Source organism: Athene noctua, chromosome 1, assembly GCF_965140245.1.
Source record: "Athene noctua chromosome 1, bAthNoc1.hap1.1, whole genome shotgun sequence".
NCBI lineage: Eukaryota > Metazoa > Chordata > Aves > Strigiformes > Strigidae > Athene > Athene noctua.
Window position 1 is genome coordinate 65607781 of NC_134037.1, and position 17748 is coordinate 65625528.

General features: G+C 37.6%; 1 protein-coding gene across 2 annotated transcripts in view; it reads left to right on the forward strand.

Moving 5' to 3' along the window:
* Positions 1-368: 368 nt before the first annotated feature.
* The window catches only part of PDE7B (phosphodiesterase 7B), a 179824-nt gene continuing 162444 nt past the window's right edge, over positions 369-17748 (forward strand). The window contains exons 1-2 of one of the 2 annotated variants that reach the window (XM_074896377.1): positions 369-553; positions 687-801. In XM_074896377.1, coding sequence (XP_074752478.1) covers positions 781-801 — 21 coding nt within the window. In that variant the 5' untranslated portion in view covers positions 369-553; positions 687-780. Of the gene's footprint in view, positions 802-17748 lie in introns of both variants that reach the window. The other variant, XM_074896376.1, reaches the window with a different exon arrangement.

Consider the following 17748-nt stretch of genomic DNA (forward strand, 5'->3'; position numbering starts at 1 on the left):
TACTTCAGGGCAAGGGCAGGATCAGGTCTGATTTTGCAGCACGACCCACACAGATACCCATCTCTCACCAGGAAACATCTTGGGTATATTTAAGAACAATATATATCAGCGTATTTATAGCCTCTCCCCATTTTGTGTGGGTATTTTGGATCTTTCTGGTACCTCTCATTATAAAATATTTCTAAGCTAAATGCAGGACAGCTAAATCATGACTCCGGTTTCTTTCGAGTAGGGTAGCCTGCCTAAATCGCTGCCACATTCTTCCCATAGCAGTCGTTTAAAATTAATAGCACATGCAGAGGAAAAACTAAACCCTTTGACGTCACTCCTGAAATGAGGAAACATAAACAGAAGAGGCTTCACTGCACGGAGCTGACAGTGCGGCGGCGGATTGGTCTGCTCTCGCCCGCCCGTGGCAGCTGCCAGCGCCTCCCAGCCCTGCCCGGCCCCGGCTCCCGAACACGGGCGGGCACACTGCAGCAAGCGCCGCGCTACCCCAGCCCTACACTGGCAGAAAAGTGCACTCTCTTCCCGAGTCTTTTTGCTTCTTAAGGTGGTTTTATTGGCTGGGTTGGGGGACCTGGGGAGGTTTTCTTTTCTTTCTTTTTTCTTTTTTTTTTTTTTTTTTTTTTTTTTTCATTTTGGTTTGCTGTTGTTACTTACTCTATTCCTAATCCTGGATGCAGTTACTGGATTCTGCAGTACAAGTCTTCATGAACAAGCTGCACCGCTTAGAGATTTCACGGCATTCAAAGGTCACAGAACTGCCACTATGGTTAAATGTCTTGTTTAATGGTTGAGGTATGTACAGCAAATCTAAAAGAGGCAGCATGATGATTTTTGAAGGGGAACTAAAAATGTGAGGGGGAGAGGGAGATAATACTATTATTTAGTGGAAAATATTTTTACTGGTGATTGTTACTACAGCAACCGGTTTTTGAATTTCCTCCCTTTTTCTCTTTATTCGGACTAGATGAAAATTTTAACTTCTGTTGATTTAACCATTTGATGGCGAAAGAAGATTGCAGAAACAATCTGTTATTGTTGTCCTTTCTGACAGCACTGAGGAAAGTGTGCTTGCTTTTTCTATATGTTTTCCTACTGCTCTGTGGCAGGAGAGGAGACCTGGGACTTGGCTGGCTTAGATGAAGGGAAAAGAAAAGCAGAAACTCAGTTTTATCCTGAGGGGGCTGTGAGTTTGAGAGTTAGAGGAGAGAGTTGGAAATAAACAGGTCAAGCAGAAAAGAATATCGGCCTCATTTTTAGGAGTACATGTACCACATCTTTTTTTTTTATTACATGCTTAGATTGCTTTACTTGATTTGGGTTCCGAAGTTCAAAATTAAGAAGCTGCCTGCACTTTGACTTACAAGCAGATCCTCAGTGGGAAGGGAGGGAGCTGATCATCTTGTATCAACACCAGTTTTCAGATAGCTTTTGCTACTTAAACAGAAAAAAAGTGGAAATTTGCTTGGAAGTTGAAGTAATGTAGCCTGACATCTGTTTGATGGCATATAGGTTCGATTCATATTTGAGCTAGTGATCTGCCTTGAATGAGTATTGCAGCATTACAGTGGAGAGTGTGTGCTGCAGGAAATGAAAGCAACTGCTAGCATAAAACTAACATTGTTTTGAGGAGTGTGATTCTAAAATATAAGAGGAGGAGCCACTTGTCAGAGCTTGTGTGTGTGTGTATGAGTGGCCTTAAAAATAATTTTAGCCATCACAACCAGTTTCTGTTGTTAATTGGGGTAATATACAGGTATGCCCAACAACTGGCAGTCTTCATATTTCTTCAGTTTGTGAAGCGAGACTTTTTACAGCTCTGTTTGAAATGTTACTCTAGATATAAACCCTCTGCAGTTTGAAAATCTTTTAGTTTGACTTTAAAAATTATACCTGAAAAAAACCAAATTATAGAACAAGAAACAGAACATGAGCACACCTACCTCATATAATGCACCTCAAAGGGTTACAAAAATTAACTACACTAGACTGAAGCATGCTAGCTTAAGGACTGCAAAAATATTAGCTCTGAAATGCAGAGGATGTGATATGTGCTGTGAATGGACAATTGCTATTCTGCAGTGCCTAGTGGGAAAACAAGGACTTCGTGTATTGCAAATGCATAACTGCAGCTCCTCCATTTCCTTTGCTGTATCTTCACAGATGACTGCAGAAACAAAGAGGCTTGTCAAAGATAACCTCTTTAGTGTCCCATCTCTTTGGAGATATTTGAGGATATTTTTTTTTTTCATATCTTCCAACAACCCAAAGTCAATCTTCATTAGTTGATTCTGTAATCTCCATGCCATTCTCTCCTCCTCAGCCCTCCCCAAAATCTTACTACGTGAGCTGCCAGCTGTTTTCAAAAACTAAAGCACTGCTTCTCTAGCCCCAAGTTTAGAAAGGTTATTATAATATTTGTTAGATGATTAACTAGCAAATTTGACTAAGGAGAAGCTTCAGTCTGTAGGGACTACAGCCTGTTCTGTAAGGAACAGCGCCGTAACTACATGAGGATATCCAAGTTTCCAAAAGACAATCTGTAAGACATTTGTTTATAATCATTTCCTAGAACTAAATTATTCACTTTTTTTGATAAGCAATTTTTAGAGAAGCTTAGTTTTTAAGCTCTACAACCTACATTTTGCTGCATCTGTGTTCCGTAGCAACTACTACTGGTGATACTAATAGTAAATATGCTAAGTAGATTTAGCTGAGGAAATGACACTGTTTTTCTACTTTAGTAAGAAAAGTTTCTCTGCAGTGCTTTCTCTGAATATTCTCAGTTCGGCATCAAGAACGAAATGCAGTTTAAGGTTGGCATCTCTGCAGTGGGTGAAACACTTACTGATGCTTGCAGTCACATTGTCTCAAAAAAGAATTCTGTTGTAGAAATTTCATGTGATATGAGTGGCTGCTCATTCTGAGTTTATTTCTGTAGCATGGACAAGAGTTGTCACCAGTGAAGTTCTAGTGATTCCAGCAGAGTAAGACATACTCTGCTAAGTCTGATCCAGTGTATTGCAGATCGCTTTTTAAAACTGTGAAATGTTTAGTTCTGTAAACTAGTATATAAATATACCATTGTAACAGCAGCTGTTTCCTCCCCTTCCTCCCTGTTTATGTGTTTATCCCTTCTGAAACCCAGCCTTCTGCTTGCCCTTACCAGACCTCTAGGTAGGTCATTCAAGCAGACTGATTTTCCAGTGTCTTCATTGCAATTATGAAGTATAATTGAGACATTCAATCAGATGTAGTTTCTCTTCGTTCACCCCATGGTTCTTCTGCCAATAGTTAAAGCATACTTTAATGAGAAACAGTCTGAAAATTGAAATTTTGTGACGTATATATGGTTTTCTTGTGATTTTTCAATCTCATAGGGAAAAAACTTCTATTGTACTGGTAATTTCCTTTATAGGAGCTGTATGAAGCAGAAATACCTGCTACTAACCAAGCCATTACTGTCAATAGACTAAAACCTGACACCTCTATTTAATCATAAAAATCTTTAAGACCTAATTTGTCCTTTAATCAAGGTAGATATATGGCCAACAGCTCTTGATGCAGTGGCGCTAACGGAAAAACAAGTGATTTGGAGCAGCCAGGAAAACATCCCATGTAAATGAGCATTCTTAGCAACTCACTATTGTTCATCTTTTCTCCATTTTCGTGCTTGCAATTATTACAGCACTCCATGTGTTTGTCACAGGGTGAAAGTGAAAGGGACAGCTGGGGTCCTACCAGCTGCCAGAAGAAAATTAAGTGTTTTGTAATGAAATGATGGCTCAGTATTTCTCCTCCCACATCCATACTGGGTGGAAGATGGGACTCTCTATGTTGGAATTACAGCATTCACTTTTCTTGTTCCTCAGCCAGAAAGCAGGGACATCATTTTTTATACTTTCAGTGGCTTTATATCTAGTGTGAAAATTGCACTTTTCAGTCACAAGCTTCAGGATGTGGATCTGATGTTATTTGGAGTTTATTCCCTGGGGGCACTGGGACACACAGACACGTAGTCTTAAGTGTCCAAAGCAGTTCAGAAGTTCCAGTGCCTTCTTTTTCTCTGGTGAGTGTTTTTAGACTGCTAAAGATGAACAACAGTAACTAAAAAGCTGGGCCACAAAGCCAAGCGTCACATAAGCAATCAGATGAGGGTGGCTGGTAACATTTTTCTGTGATTTCACAGTAAATGAGTGGAAATCAAAAAATGTGTCTTCTGATGGTAGTTGGTATTTTCCAGGTCTGAAGTATTAGCTTTGTATAAATACAAGAGAGAAAAAAAAAAATGTTGTATTTAAGACAATTTATTTAATCAATTTATAGAAATTTAAAATGCAAAGTCAAATTCTGAAAGATTTTTTAGCCAAAAGAATTCTTCTGTATGTTTGTGAAAATTGTTTAGAACACTTTTTAGTTTTTATTATTATTCTTACTACAGTAGCATTCCAAGAAAATTGCAGTAGAAAACAATATTTGAACATCTGAACTTATCATTTCTGTTCTCCTGTAACAGTCTGTGGGATTCAGGAGATACATTGCTAGGCTTCACAGTGCTTAGATCTGGGCTAGTGATAGCTATCTGTTTTAAAGCCTCCAGTTTTAAAGTAGAAAATTAACAAATCAGAGCCAGATCAGATAGAAGAGAGAGCAGTTCCAGAAGCCAGACTACTGTGGCAAAACTGTAAGTCAAAAGTTGGTGCAGAGACAATTCTCAAAAAAAACCAATCGACTGATTTAAGCATTTCTTTTGCACACATTTAATAGTGTGGTATCTGCTGTCCATCAATGCTGTAATTTTGATATACATTTTTCACTTGTTCTGTTCTTAGTGAAAAAAAAAATCATAGCTATCGTTTTGTTATGTAAACAGTGTTGAAATATAGAAATTAAACTAATGAAAGGACCCTATTGAGTTTGATTTCCTTATTCCATTCTTCCTCCCAGTGGGAGTTGAGAGTGAGGATGGATGAGAACTCAGTTTAGCTACTTATTTAAACCACATAGTCTCATGGTGGTATATGATATGCTTCTGCTAGCTTACTATGAACCAAAAAAGACATCCAGGTTGCCTGGATGGATAAACATAGCTGATGATCTCTCCCTCTTAATAGGTGGGGAGGAGCAGTTAGGATTCTCCCAGTCACACACAGAGACAAATTTGTTATAGTTTAGCTAAAGAATTGCACGCAGATACAAACATCAGGATTTATTTCTCTTTGAGTAGGTTATTTTAAAAATAAGAAACAAATATTTAGAAGAAGATAGTAGCAGAGGTATTTTTTTTTCCTCAGCTGGTAGGTTTACACTAGTTGCCCACAAAAATTCCTGGTATGAGAAAACTCACCAACTAGTATCTCACTGTGGCATGTGTTAATGCTGGCAGTGTAAAGTTTTTAAAAGTAGAGCACAGAATCTTCTGTCAAACTAAGTTTAGCTAATTGTCACATAGGCAGAAAAACACACTTGTAGAGCAACTGCTGTCGGGATCTGTATACAGTTTTCTACATGTTTGTTCATAGCAGAGTCTATGATAACCCATCTGGATTTAGGAAAGATGTTTTAGAAAGGACAATCATTACCTATCCGAGGATAAAGTGGGAGGTAGGCATGTTTTGGCTGCAGTATTCAGCAACTCAGTGATGGCTCAGAGAAATAGACATCTGTAAAAGTGAATTAAAAAACCTCAGCTTCAACTAGACAACTCCTGGAGGATGATACTAAGCTACTGTGTAATCACTTCTGCTCCCTTTGGAAACTGCCCTTTATTCCTCCTGAAAGAAAGGATGTGTACTGTCATGTTCTTTCTTTCTTTCCCCCTACCCAACCTTTTTCCCACAGTACACTTCCTGCAGTGCTTGTGAAGACTGGCTAAGCTCTGGGGTTTGTCCTAATACGGGGTGGTAGACCTACCATTAGTGTGCAAGGACTTATCCCTTGAAAGAGTGATGACAATTCCTAGGTGGTTGCTGTGCTTTACAAACGAACACATACTGGCATGAAATACCTTAGTACTTTCCCAGGCATTTAGCTGTCATCCAAAGGGTGTAGCTCTTTTCCCCTTTATGTGTGACGATCCTGGTATAGAACAAGAACTAGGACCTCTGATTTGAAAGCCCCAGAGGCCAGCATCTGCTTAATATTTCTGTAGAAGAGCACCAGTTTCCACGAGGAACTGAGTGTGTAGCGGTGCTATGAGCTTTACTTATGTGTGCAGCTGCACACTGAAGTACACTAAATAAGGGCAACAGCTGACATTTGGTTTTGCCTTTCCCTCAACTTACCACTTATACTTGGCTTTAAACTTCTGAGAAAGTTATATAGATGGAATGAGGACCTGCTGTGTACCAGGCTGCTGGGAAGGAGGAGAACTCTACATAGACACCCAGAGAGAGATGAAAGCAGATGCATGAGGTCTTCATGGAGAAAGCACACTTCTGGCTTTGTGTGAACTGGCAACCATGTTGAAACAGGCTACTGCCCCTTTCTGTTTCAGATGTTGATATATTACTTGGGTCTGTATTACTTATTCATAGGCCTTTCTGTTTCACACACTGCTGTAATATCTGTGTGTCTATTAATAACAATGTTCAAGTGGCATCAGAACGGCCATCATAAATTTAATTAGGCAGTGTATCTCCAGTTTAATCTATATGGTCATTAGAAGACTGTAAGACAGCCAGGAAAACAATAATTAGTCCTGATTAATAAAGGAGAACTTGCACACATCAGCAAAGGAGAGGAGGGAGTTTTTTGCCTGTTCAAGGCTTGGGAGGACAGTGAGTTGTTTTATGCTTTAGCAGATCTGAGAACACTGTTACCAAAAAACCTTCTTGACAGTGCCCTTATAATACTAGATAAAGTGGAAAATAATATACTGCAGAGAGAGAACTACTATACTGAAAATATATTTTACAAATTCTATAATTCTTTTAATAAAATACCCCCCGCGTTTTCTTGAATAAATTATATGTGCCAGCTAGAAAGATAAAAATGGAATGTGTTTCTTCACCAAGCAAATTCCTCAGGTGCACAGTTGCTTTGTTTTTGTAGGACTGCTTTAAAAAGCTGAACAACTGAAAGATAAAAAGACGACTCAAATTGGACCAGTGTGTGAGAGTGTAAAATGGCATGATTTTGCTGACATTAATAGGACTCCACCAATTTATATCTGTGAAATAATCAGACCTGCTGAGCTTCCCAGTCTTATAAGCCCTCCTTCTCTTCACCAGTTAGATCAAATTTTAGGCTCATTAGCCTTTTGCCATACCTGTTTCAAACCAGTTTCCCACAACTTCCTCAGCACTGCGGTACCGTCGGCTGCTTTTGATGACTCCGGAGAAGCTGCAGTGCATTCTTTCCCTTCCATCATCCTCTAAACCTCCCTTCTCCTTCCATTTCTCACAGGAAGAAAGGAAGTGTTTACCAGATTTTATTTGAAATCACAAGCTCACAGTTAATTTTTAGCTTTGCTTGCATCTGCTAAAGTATATATGTTTGTAATACAGAGGGGGCTGATCTCACTTGTTTGCAGTATAGACCATGATCTGCTTCAATGACACAGCTATGTAAGTAATAATTTTAAAAGCTGAGGAATAACAGGGAAATAATTTTGTTTAGGGACCAACATGTACTGCACTGTATCACAAAATATATTTTTCATCTACTAAGGCTGTAAGATCCTGTCTCTTTGAACCACAAAGTTATATTTGTAATAATATTATCCACTACCAAAATACAACCTCTGTAATAGTATGGTAATAAAAACCAGTGTAACATGAGTATGTTGAATGAAGTTCGTGCTATATATCATCATCAAAGATGATAGAATTGTTCAAGCTTTCAAAAAACTCAAATTCACTTTAGGATCTAAATGAAATGGGCAGATCTGAAAAACTGCTGTGCACGAGAGCTTGCCTGGGTAATGTTTTCCCATTCTACCTCAGACAGAAGTAGCCAACAGCCTGTGGTTAGTGCTCTCAAGAGGGTATGAGAGAAAAACATTCAAGTTCCCTCTCTGCTTGTGTTGGCTTTCCTAGGGTGGATTACCACTGCAGTGACCCCCAAGGGTTGAACTCTGTGTTCGCAGGGCCTGGCAGAAGGAGCCCACAGCCCGCTGCCCCACGCTGAGCCATGGCGTGAAACCAGAGCTCCTCCACTGCTGAAGTGGCACACAAAGGTTGTTTCGGGCAGGAATTCTGTCCTGGACCCGAGAAACCTTTCTAATGGGCGTTTTCTCCAAATGAGCACCTCCTCCTGAACAGCTTTTGTTCCAACAAGCTTTTAAGAGGAAAGCCCAGATATATTTTGAGCAGAAAAAATATCTCACCACTACTAAGGAATTCCCACCTTGCTTGTGAGGACTGAGGGGCACAGAGACTTTGCTTGCTTTGGGTGCCTGCTAGTGGGTAAAGGTGACTGAAAATCTGGTTCCAATCTGGTGACCGTTTTGAAAAATCTGCTTAGGTCTTTTTATTTTATAGTGCCTGAATTGAAAGCTCAGAGGTCACTGAACTCTTGAATGTCCAAATCTTTCAGCAACCCTCTTCTCACCCTTCTCCCAGTAGATCTAGTAGTACTTTTGGTTGGTTTTTTTTTTAAATAAGTGAAAAAAAAAAAAAAATAACAGCAATCCATGGTTTATTTATGTGATAACTATATAACTATATAATGCTGAAAAGATTGTTAAGATTTCCTTGTAGTGCTTATTTTCATCTGTGAAACACACTTGCTTTAAAAAGAGGCTTGCACATGCACCACAGATATATTATTCTTCTCATCCTTCCCCCATATCTAGCCCTTTAGTTCTTCTCTAGCAGAGTAAAGCAGTGTGGGTTGGTTTTTATTTTTTGCTTAAATGCTATAAACCATTGTTTTAAATCAAATAATATGAGAAAGAGAGGACTATAATGTTTAAACATATCAGATGGTCAGAAAGGCTCTTGGAGGGGCAACCTCACATTCCTATGGACCACCTAATACACAACTGCAGTTTAGTTTAAAAACCCACGAAGCAGCACTTGGTTAATCCTTTTTTAACTTTTAATCATATTTACTACTAATGTGAACAAGCCTGAGATGACTTCTGTTGTTTTTCAAGTATTAGTAAAAATTATTTCATATTTCATAAAGGAATAAAGCAAAAAGCATTTAATGTCAATCTGTGTTTGGCATTACACCTTTTTATGAAGCTGATGAAAATTAGTTTGCAAATAAACCATTCTCTAAAGAAGTCTCAAAAGGTACAGACGTTTAAAACATAGAAAACAATTAGCAGAGAGATCTCAGTGCTATGAAGCCACCCTTTGTCATCTGTTGACAGTACTTTGACAGCTGACCTTCCTCAGCTCCCATTTTAGGAGAACTTCAAAAGCCTCTGCATTACTTTCTGAATTTCTAGAGACATTTTTTTAAAGATTATATTAAAGGAACATTTCTCCTTTTTGTTTCTTTGTTACCCTCATTTTCTAATGAGAACACTTGTCTAAAAATTACCTTTTTACCACACTGATTTATAGGTTCTGGCACGGGAACTAATGCTGTTTCTCGTAGTAGCAGACAGAAAATTAGTCACAATCTGATGTTAACAACTTCTTCATTAACTAGACCATTTTACACTTAATAAAGTTCAATGCAAGCAAATCTAATGCCTTTGAACAAACCAGGAAATTCCTGTCCATGTTGCAAATATACGAGACAATAATTAATTTATAAAGTCACTATTGTAAGTCATCCTTTGTGGCAACCTGGGATCTGAGTTGTGGTAACACTGAATTTTGCAGAGACGTGCCACTTGAGTGCAGCAGAGAGAAAAAATTGGTTTAGCTAATTTATATTAAAAAGTCAAATATGAATAATACTGTCAACACACTTGCTCCTGTGGTTGCTGTTGGGAGATAAGATTCAACATATTCTACCCTCACATTTGACAGTACAGATTTGTCTGTGCTGGCTACAAATAATCTGCACTATAGAGAGTTATAGGGTGGTTCTGAGGTATGGATACCTGTAGATTCCAGCGATAAGGAGATCTAGAAAGCTTTTGTGAAAAGTCAGTGGTGGTGTAATTTTCAGCTGGTCCCTTAAATTGCCCTCAATGCCTGTCTGAGTCAAGTACCTGCTGAGCCCACAGGTGGTTTACTAATTAATGTTCCACTGCATCTTGCCCATGAATGTTGGGCAGTGTTCCCACAGTCCCTCTGGGCTGGAAGAGGCATTCACTGGAAAGCCAGTCATGGAAAAGGGAATGGCCTTGGTCTTAGCCCAGGCAGATATGAAATTGAGTCAGCCTAAATTGTGAGATTATCACGTGTGGTATAAGAAATTATAAGACATTTTTCATGCTTCATGCATGCAATGTCATTCACTGTTGTAGAAGAGCATAGCATAAATGGATATATTCATGAAAACTACAATTTAGAAAGATAACGTTTCTGGACACATTGATGAATAAAGAAAAGAGGTTTTTTAAGAGAGGCTTTACAGCTATTATTTTTACAAATAGAGGCATACAAACAAAGTTCTGGCTTATCTTGGTCACTCCAACACTTTTCCTTTAAATGAAGTTTCTTTTAAGGACCAAACTCAGAATTTGTTAAATTATCTGCTCCTTTAAAATGTTTTGGGGAGCTCATTTTGGAACCTGTGCCTTGCTGGAGCACCTAATGCTCCCATTGCCTGTGTTGTATTTGTGAGGTTCTCAGAATTTTTTAAAATCAAAATGTCAAATATGTCACATCAGCCATGCTATGGTAGACTTCAACAAAATGGTAGGCCAGAATTTTCAAAAGAGTTTCACACTGTAATTCCAGAAATAGACAAACGGTTACTGATTATAATTTCATTATAATATGAATTTCTATTAAAAATAAAATTAATGCTATTTGCACAATGATAGGAGAAGCAGAGTTATCTTCAGCTAACACTTTACTCTGTAGAAGAACTAGAGAATGCATGCTGGGGCAAATATTTTACCTTCACTACTGTTCAGAAATACAAAATATTTTTCTAACTCATAAGCATATGTGTTTTATTTTTCCTTAAATTCTCAAGCTTTTGCTTAATGCAATATTTTCTCTTCTGTCTGTATTTTATATTACATTCACAACAGCTGCTCGCTACTTCTGAAAACTTCCCATTTTTTTCTTTTATCACTTTTTTTGAAATTCTCCTTTTTCTTTAGAGAGTAGAAAATCAAAGACAGAAAATCAAAGACAGACTTATCTTATTACTACATCTAGGGATAAAGAATTTTATATCTAACTAATTAAAAAAAAGAGAGAAATATCGCTATGTCTCACTTTTGCTGTAGTATTTTTGTGCTTGTGCTAAATCCTCTGATGGCATCTTTCCCTTTAAGTGATTGCCCTTTGCATCTTCTTGGCACTAAGTTATTTTCAGCAAGCTGTACTCACAGTGCTGGCAGCCGTCCCAGGGAATCTGCTCTGCCTCAGTGGCGTTTGGTACATGGGAATTCCAGAGTAAGGAATAGGCAAAGGTTACCCCATGTTTTACATCACTCTCAGAAACATCAAACTAGACTATTAGTGTTTGACAACAAACAATGCATGAGGCCTCTAGCCTTTGCGGTCTGTATCATTCTTTATTTTCCCTATTCTTGTACCTCAGCTCATACCAGCCACATTGAAACATTAACTGTGCATTATTCTTGTAATATCACCCTACGATGTAGGAAGTCTTGATAAAAGATGCAGTTTGACACAGAATAGTTTAAATGTTAGGAAATAGTTTAACTGCTAGGAAACAAACTAAACACTCAATAAGATTTGTATATTTGTATTCTCAGACTTTTCCAGGTCTTGGCTGTTCTTGAGAGACTGGTTTCAGCCTGGAAGTTACTCTCATTATCTGTTCCAAAAGCAGACAAGCAGCAGCATTTTTTGCACAGCAAAACTTGTCATTCTTCATTAAGAGAAATGCCCTATCAAGAAGCAACAAAGACGGAAAATAAATATACGTATATATCTGTTGCTAAAAAAACACAAGAGGAAGGCAACTCTGTTTCCACAATTTAATTTTTATAGTGAAGTTCTAACTGTACTTCTGCCTGCTGGAAGTTTAGTCTACAGACCTGTTTAGCTATGTCCTCTACAGAATTCTGAAGGCCATTTGTGGGTCAAGTGTGCTCTCTGATTTGCCCGCCCTCAGACCATCACTTGATGAGACGTCTGCCTAGCTGTGCCTCACCGTGCAGATAACAAGTCACCCAGCACACCACGTGGTGCCATTGGTGACCTTTGTTTGCCCTTGCTGGTTATCCCTGGGGACTGTTCTGCCCATGATGTGGGTGACTGAGGTCTTCTGGTATATCACTGCTCTTTATTAGCAATGTCTACCTAATTGAGAGGGTTGGTTGTTTTTTTCCTGATGGGATAGGTCTGGTACTAATGAGTGAGGACAGTCAGTTGAAGAACATTGTTTGCTGAGTAACCTCAGAGATTAACATTCACTAAAATGAGGATAGAAAAGGGAATCAAAAAATCAAATGCCAGGGATGAATACAGAAAAACTGAAGTAGTGCCATTAAGTTAGACGGCACTGGTGGTTCATCTTAGTACAAACTCAGTAGAATTTGACTCGTACTCGATCCTTCAATATTGATCCTTAATATGTAGAAAATCACAGATCACAATCTTAATTTTCTCTGTTTTAAATGAGGAAAAAAATTATGCTCCTTTCATTTTATGACAGTACCTGGAAAGGATTTTGTTCCCTAAAATAAAAGTTTTTCTAAAAATTATATAAAACTATCTGTAAGAAGTAAAGATTTAAAGCGAGTACATTAAAATGAAAATATGATAATTTTAAAAACATATATATTCAAGTCAATACTGTGATGAGCTAGGCTAGCCTTCCAGACCTGCTTAGACATCTTATTAAATCTTTATAAATGGATTTGTTACTTACAGCAGAAAGGTAATTTAGAATTCAAATGGGAATTTTTACATGAATGAACTGACTAGAACTCTTGTAAAAACGAGTATCGCTAGGCATAGGTTCAATACTACAAGAAAAAAATCACTGATCCATAACATCCTTTTCTAGTACAACATGTAGGAATCCTAAAGTGCTGATTTTCAAGTACAAACAGTTTACAAAATCAGCTGTATCCATAATATCTTGTTACCTTTGGTTTTCTGTACACATGGTAATCATGTCAAATTAGCATTTCCCATAGCTATTTAAGAACACTGTTCCCCTTCATTTGGATACAAATGTCAGATGGCTACATGGCAGTTAGGAGCTTGTTACAAGATCAGTCCACAGAGCCATCTATTTCAAAGCCACAGTGCTTGCTGTAGTATCTGGGTTCTGCAGAGATTTTTTGTGTCTTGCTTAATTTGCTTCATTATCTTTAAGGTGAGGAAGTTCATCTTGCTGTGAACAAACTGTTTTTTTTTTTAATATAGTGTTCTTTTAATTGAAGGATGGACTTGAGAACTAGCAGAAAAGGGTATAAATTCCAAGTACTTATCATCTGAAGGCATATTTGCTACTTGAAATGAGTGAGAAGGGAACTGTAATATATTTGTGATGTTTGCAAAAGGTAAGGGTAGTATATTCACATTTTAAAGTATGAATTTGTGTTCCACAGGATCAGGAAGAAATTTTCCATCACTGGCACCAACATGTATGGCATCAAGATACAAATAGATGTTCTATATCTTTATGTGAATAAGCAAAAATTACCTATTGATGACAATCAGATATCTGCTTTGATGTTTTTCTCATCTGGTATGGCTTCTCTTAATGCAAAGTTATTTCTCTACTGGACAGCTTAATCCTGACAATATAGAACTATTTGTCAGCTAAACTGATTCTGCTCCTGTCTTCATCAGTAAAAATCAAATAACAGAAATAATATGATCAAGACTTTTGTAGAACAGTGAACCTTTCTATTGTGACAAAACATGTTTTCCTTTTTTTACGCCAAATTTTGTCAAAGGTGATCTCTAAATGGTTTCATGATACCATACCAAAGTCTGTATTTCCTTTAAAATACAAAACTGAAGACAGACCTGCATGAAAGACAAAGGAATATTTGTTTTCACTAAACATTTTTTCCTATGTCTTTACTCTCTATATATTTATTTGCATTACAGTTATGTCTGTTTCCCTCTGCCATCTCCATTGTGCTAGTTGCTGTATAATCAAGGTGCCACACAAACAGAAATCCACCAGTTTGGTCATTTAATTTGAAACAACAGTCAAGTATAACAAATGAAAGAGGAGAAGCAATGTAAGCATATAAAAATAAGATTAGATATTTGCATTGGTTAAGTGTTGCGTAAGTTGATATCTCAATGTTTGTATGTTAAAATGAGCTAAAGAATTGCAGAACTTTTTCAGATGTCACATTTTCATCAGTGATTTAGATGTTATCCTTCATATTTACTTAACAGAAAAAATATAACTGAAATTATCAGTCTTTTTGAGGAATTCAGACTGTACCTTCATTAGAAGTTACTCTTTTTGGTGCATGCTTGCTGAGTTAAATTGTGAGCCTACCCTTGAATCAGTCTTGGTTTGATTTAACAAACACTTTGTAGGCCTTCTTAATTCACAGTCCTTAATGACTACTTCTACTGAGATCATTAGGGGCTAATAGTTTATTAACAACCCATGTTATGAAGCCGCATCCAGAGCACTGCATCCAGTTCTGGGCTCCCCTTTATCAGAAAGACGTGGAGTTACTGGAGCGAGTCCAGTGAAGCACCACAAAGATGAATTGGAGGATCTGTCATGCAGGGAGAGGCTGAGAAAGCTGGCACTGTTCAGCCTGGGGAAGAGAAGGCTCGGCAAAGGTCTTATCACTGTGTATAAATAACTGATGGAGGGTGTTAGGAACACCGAGACAGACTACAGACCAGATGATCTCCCTTCCAGCGTCAACCATTCTGTGACTCTGAGCAGCAGACATGAGACACATAAGATCGGTAGAGTGCGAAGCCCTGCAGGTGTGACAGGACTGCCAGCAGGCACCAGCTGTAAACGTAAATGCCAGTATCATTTACGAAGAGGACAGGAGGAACACCCCTCTATGAACAAGTTTTCTGTAACAGGAAGGGTCAAGCTGACAAACGATTTCAAGGAAATGTAGAAATTAGAATTTAGTTCTTTAGCAAAGCAATGCAGGTAATTTAAACTTTGTTTCAGAATATTTTGAGGGTATTCTGTGATATGGCTGTTGCTGCTATTAGTTGGATCTAATTCTGTTTCAGTGCATCTTAACCATTAATTCACATTCAGTGAGGTACCCGTTTGGGCATTCTAGGTTGTCTGTGCTTCCATATTTTTCTGGCACATCCATTAGTATACTGTTAGAGTTCAAAAGGAACATGATAGTAAATGTTTCAAATCTAACATATGCTTTCATTCAGTATTTATGTTTTTAGAAGATTAATAGAAGCTCCATTTCTTATGATGTTCCAAATAATTTCTACTACAGGTAATTTGAAGGCCTGATTTTGTTTACGTGTGTGTATGTGCGTGCACATGCCCAGGCATTGCTATTTGTATCTCTTCCAAAGACAGTGAAATGCACGGGGAAGCCACATGGTAATTTGCACATCATTTACCTTTACAAATTCTAATTTTTTCAAGCACGTCTGCTGCCTGTGTTTGCTACATTTATTCACAAGGGAGGATATTTCTGAACCCATTGATTAATAGCTTGTATTAGAGGGACAGGGTTATACAAAAGAGAGACAGAGAAGCATCAGCTGCATGTCCTCTGCTCTAATAGCCTGCTGTTGCAAATTTTTTTGTAACTAATAATGAATAATAATTATAATTCAGAGATTTACATCCCTGAAAACTTCTAGGGCTCTTAACCACTACATACTGAAATTTACTACAAGTAAGGTAAAAAGCCCAAATAGTTATCAGTTTGGGAACAACCTTGGAAAACCATCAACAGATAAAGTCAAAAGCCTACTTTTGTGTGGCAGCCCTGCTTAAAAGTCTACATTTGAAGATGAGAAGCAACATGTCATTCTGTGAAACTGATATCACACACCACATTCCAGGTCCCTTGTTGCAGTTATCTTTAATTAATATTTTAATTAAAGTGTATCAAATTAATGTAATGAGCTCTATAATAAATCTCCTGTGGACTACTACAGAGCCAGAATATCACAATAACCATGAGGAACTAGCATAACAATAGGAACCAAAACTCCACAGAACTTATTAAATCTCCTGACGTGTCCCAATCTGCCCTGTTTGAGTAATACAATAACCCATGTGATTTATCTTGATCAAGAAAGGGCAAGGAGTTTTTCACAAGATTATTTTACACTCTGATAATGTGGAGCTCTACACCTATTATTTCAGGGTATCTGAGTGGGATTTGTTCTGTTCTCAAGTAAAAATTATTTTTCTATGTAGAAACTTTCTCTTTTCTAAGCTGATTGCTGTAGTGTGCTTATTGCTATTCTTAGGAACCTCTTCATTTGTGCTCACTGTGACTAGTCAGACAAGAACCTTCTTACCAACATAAGAAATTGAGAATCTGGATGCAGAACTACAAATAGGCCTGTGGAAATTGTCAAAATGTGGCATTCTGACACTTCTGTGTTGTGGCATAATCCTTTTTGCTAGCTATACACTAAAAATATACCTCTGTGAAACATCTGAAGGAAGTCACCCATCTAAGTGATGAAGTGATGGCTTAAATTCAGATGAACTGACTCCTTAGATTCCATTTCAAGATAGAGATTAATTGCATTTGCCAATTATTGGTCACCTGCTGGCAATAATTATCTTGGGTCTGGTGTTGAACTTAAGGAGTATTTTGTGTTCGTAACAGTGTTAAGGGATGCAGCTGATCAGAAGCTGTAACAGGTTTCTTTCCTGTTTAGCAACCAAAATTGGTTCAGCATTCAATATAGTGAAAGTGAATGAGTATGTTTTGATTCATATGTTGTCTGTATGTATATAGTCTGCTGAAATTTTAATTTAACACAGGCATGCCTTGGAAACTCAACACATTAATATCAGCAACAGTCAAGACTTTGTTATAAAGTTACATGGCTTACTCACACTTTCTGTCCAAGTTTTTACAGTGTGTTTTTAGCAATAGAATATTTGAACCTTCCAACTGTGACAGCATATTCTAGTTAAAAAATAATTCATAAATCCCAAGGCTATGTTGTTTGTACAAGGTTCCATGTAAATAGTGTTTTCTGAAATAGTCGACAGATTAGTTGGATGCTGATTTTGTGAAATGTTTCAGTTTGACAGACTCAAAATACTTTAAATGTGTTAATCAAGCCTCTCAGTACATGTGTATGACAGATTTTTATTTCTTAATTTTTCTAGTGCACATACTAGTTGTTGTAATAACACAGTAGCAGCAGGCCTGTAGTCTCACTAGGCTGGGAAAAGAGAATTCGGTGAATATTTGATGTCAGCCTTGACACTAACTGTGATAGACTTACTAGTTCTTAATGAGCCAGACTTTTAATACTAGAGCTGTAAAAAGCTTTTAAGTAAATCCTACATATTTGTGGTCCTTGCACAGCTGTGTTTGTCATCTTGAAGAATCTTTAATTATACTACACTTGCAAACTCTTATTTGTTTCCTGGTTAGTTCATTGACATAGAGAAATCTGCTGTGATGAATATACAGTATAGTGGTATCTCCTTTGTTTGCCAGAAACAGAAGGAGAATACAGTAATGCTACAAAATAGAAAAAATCATTCCATAATAAAAAATAC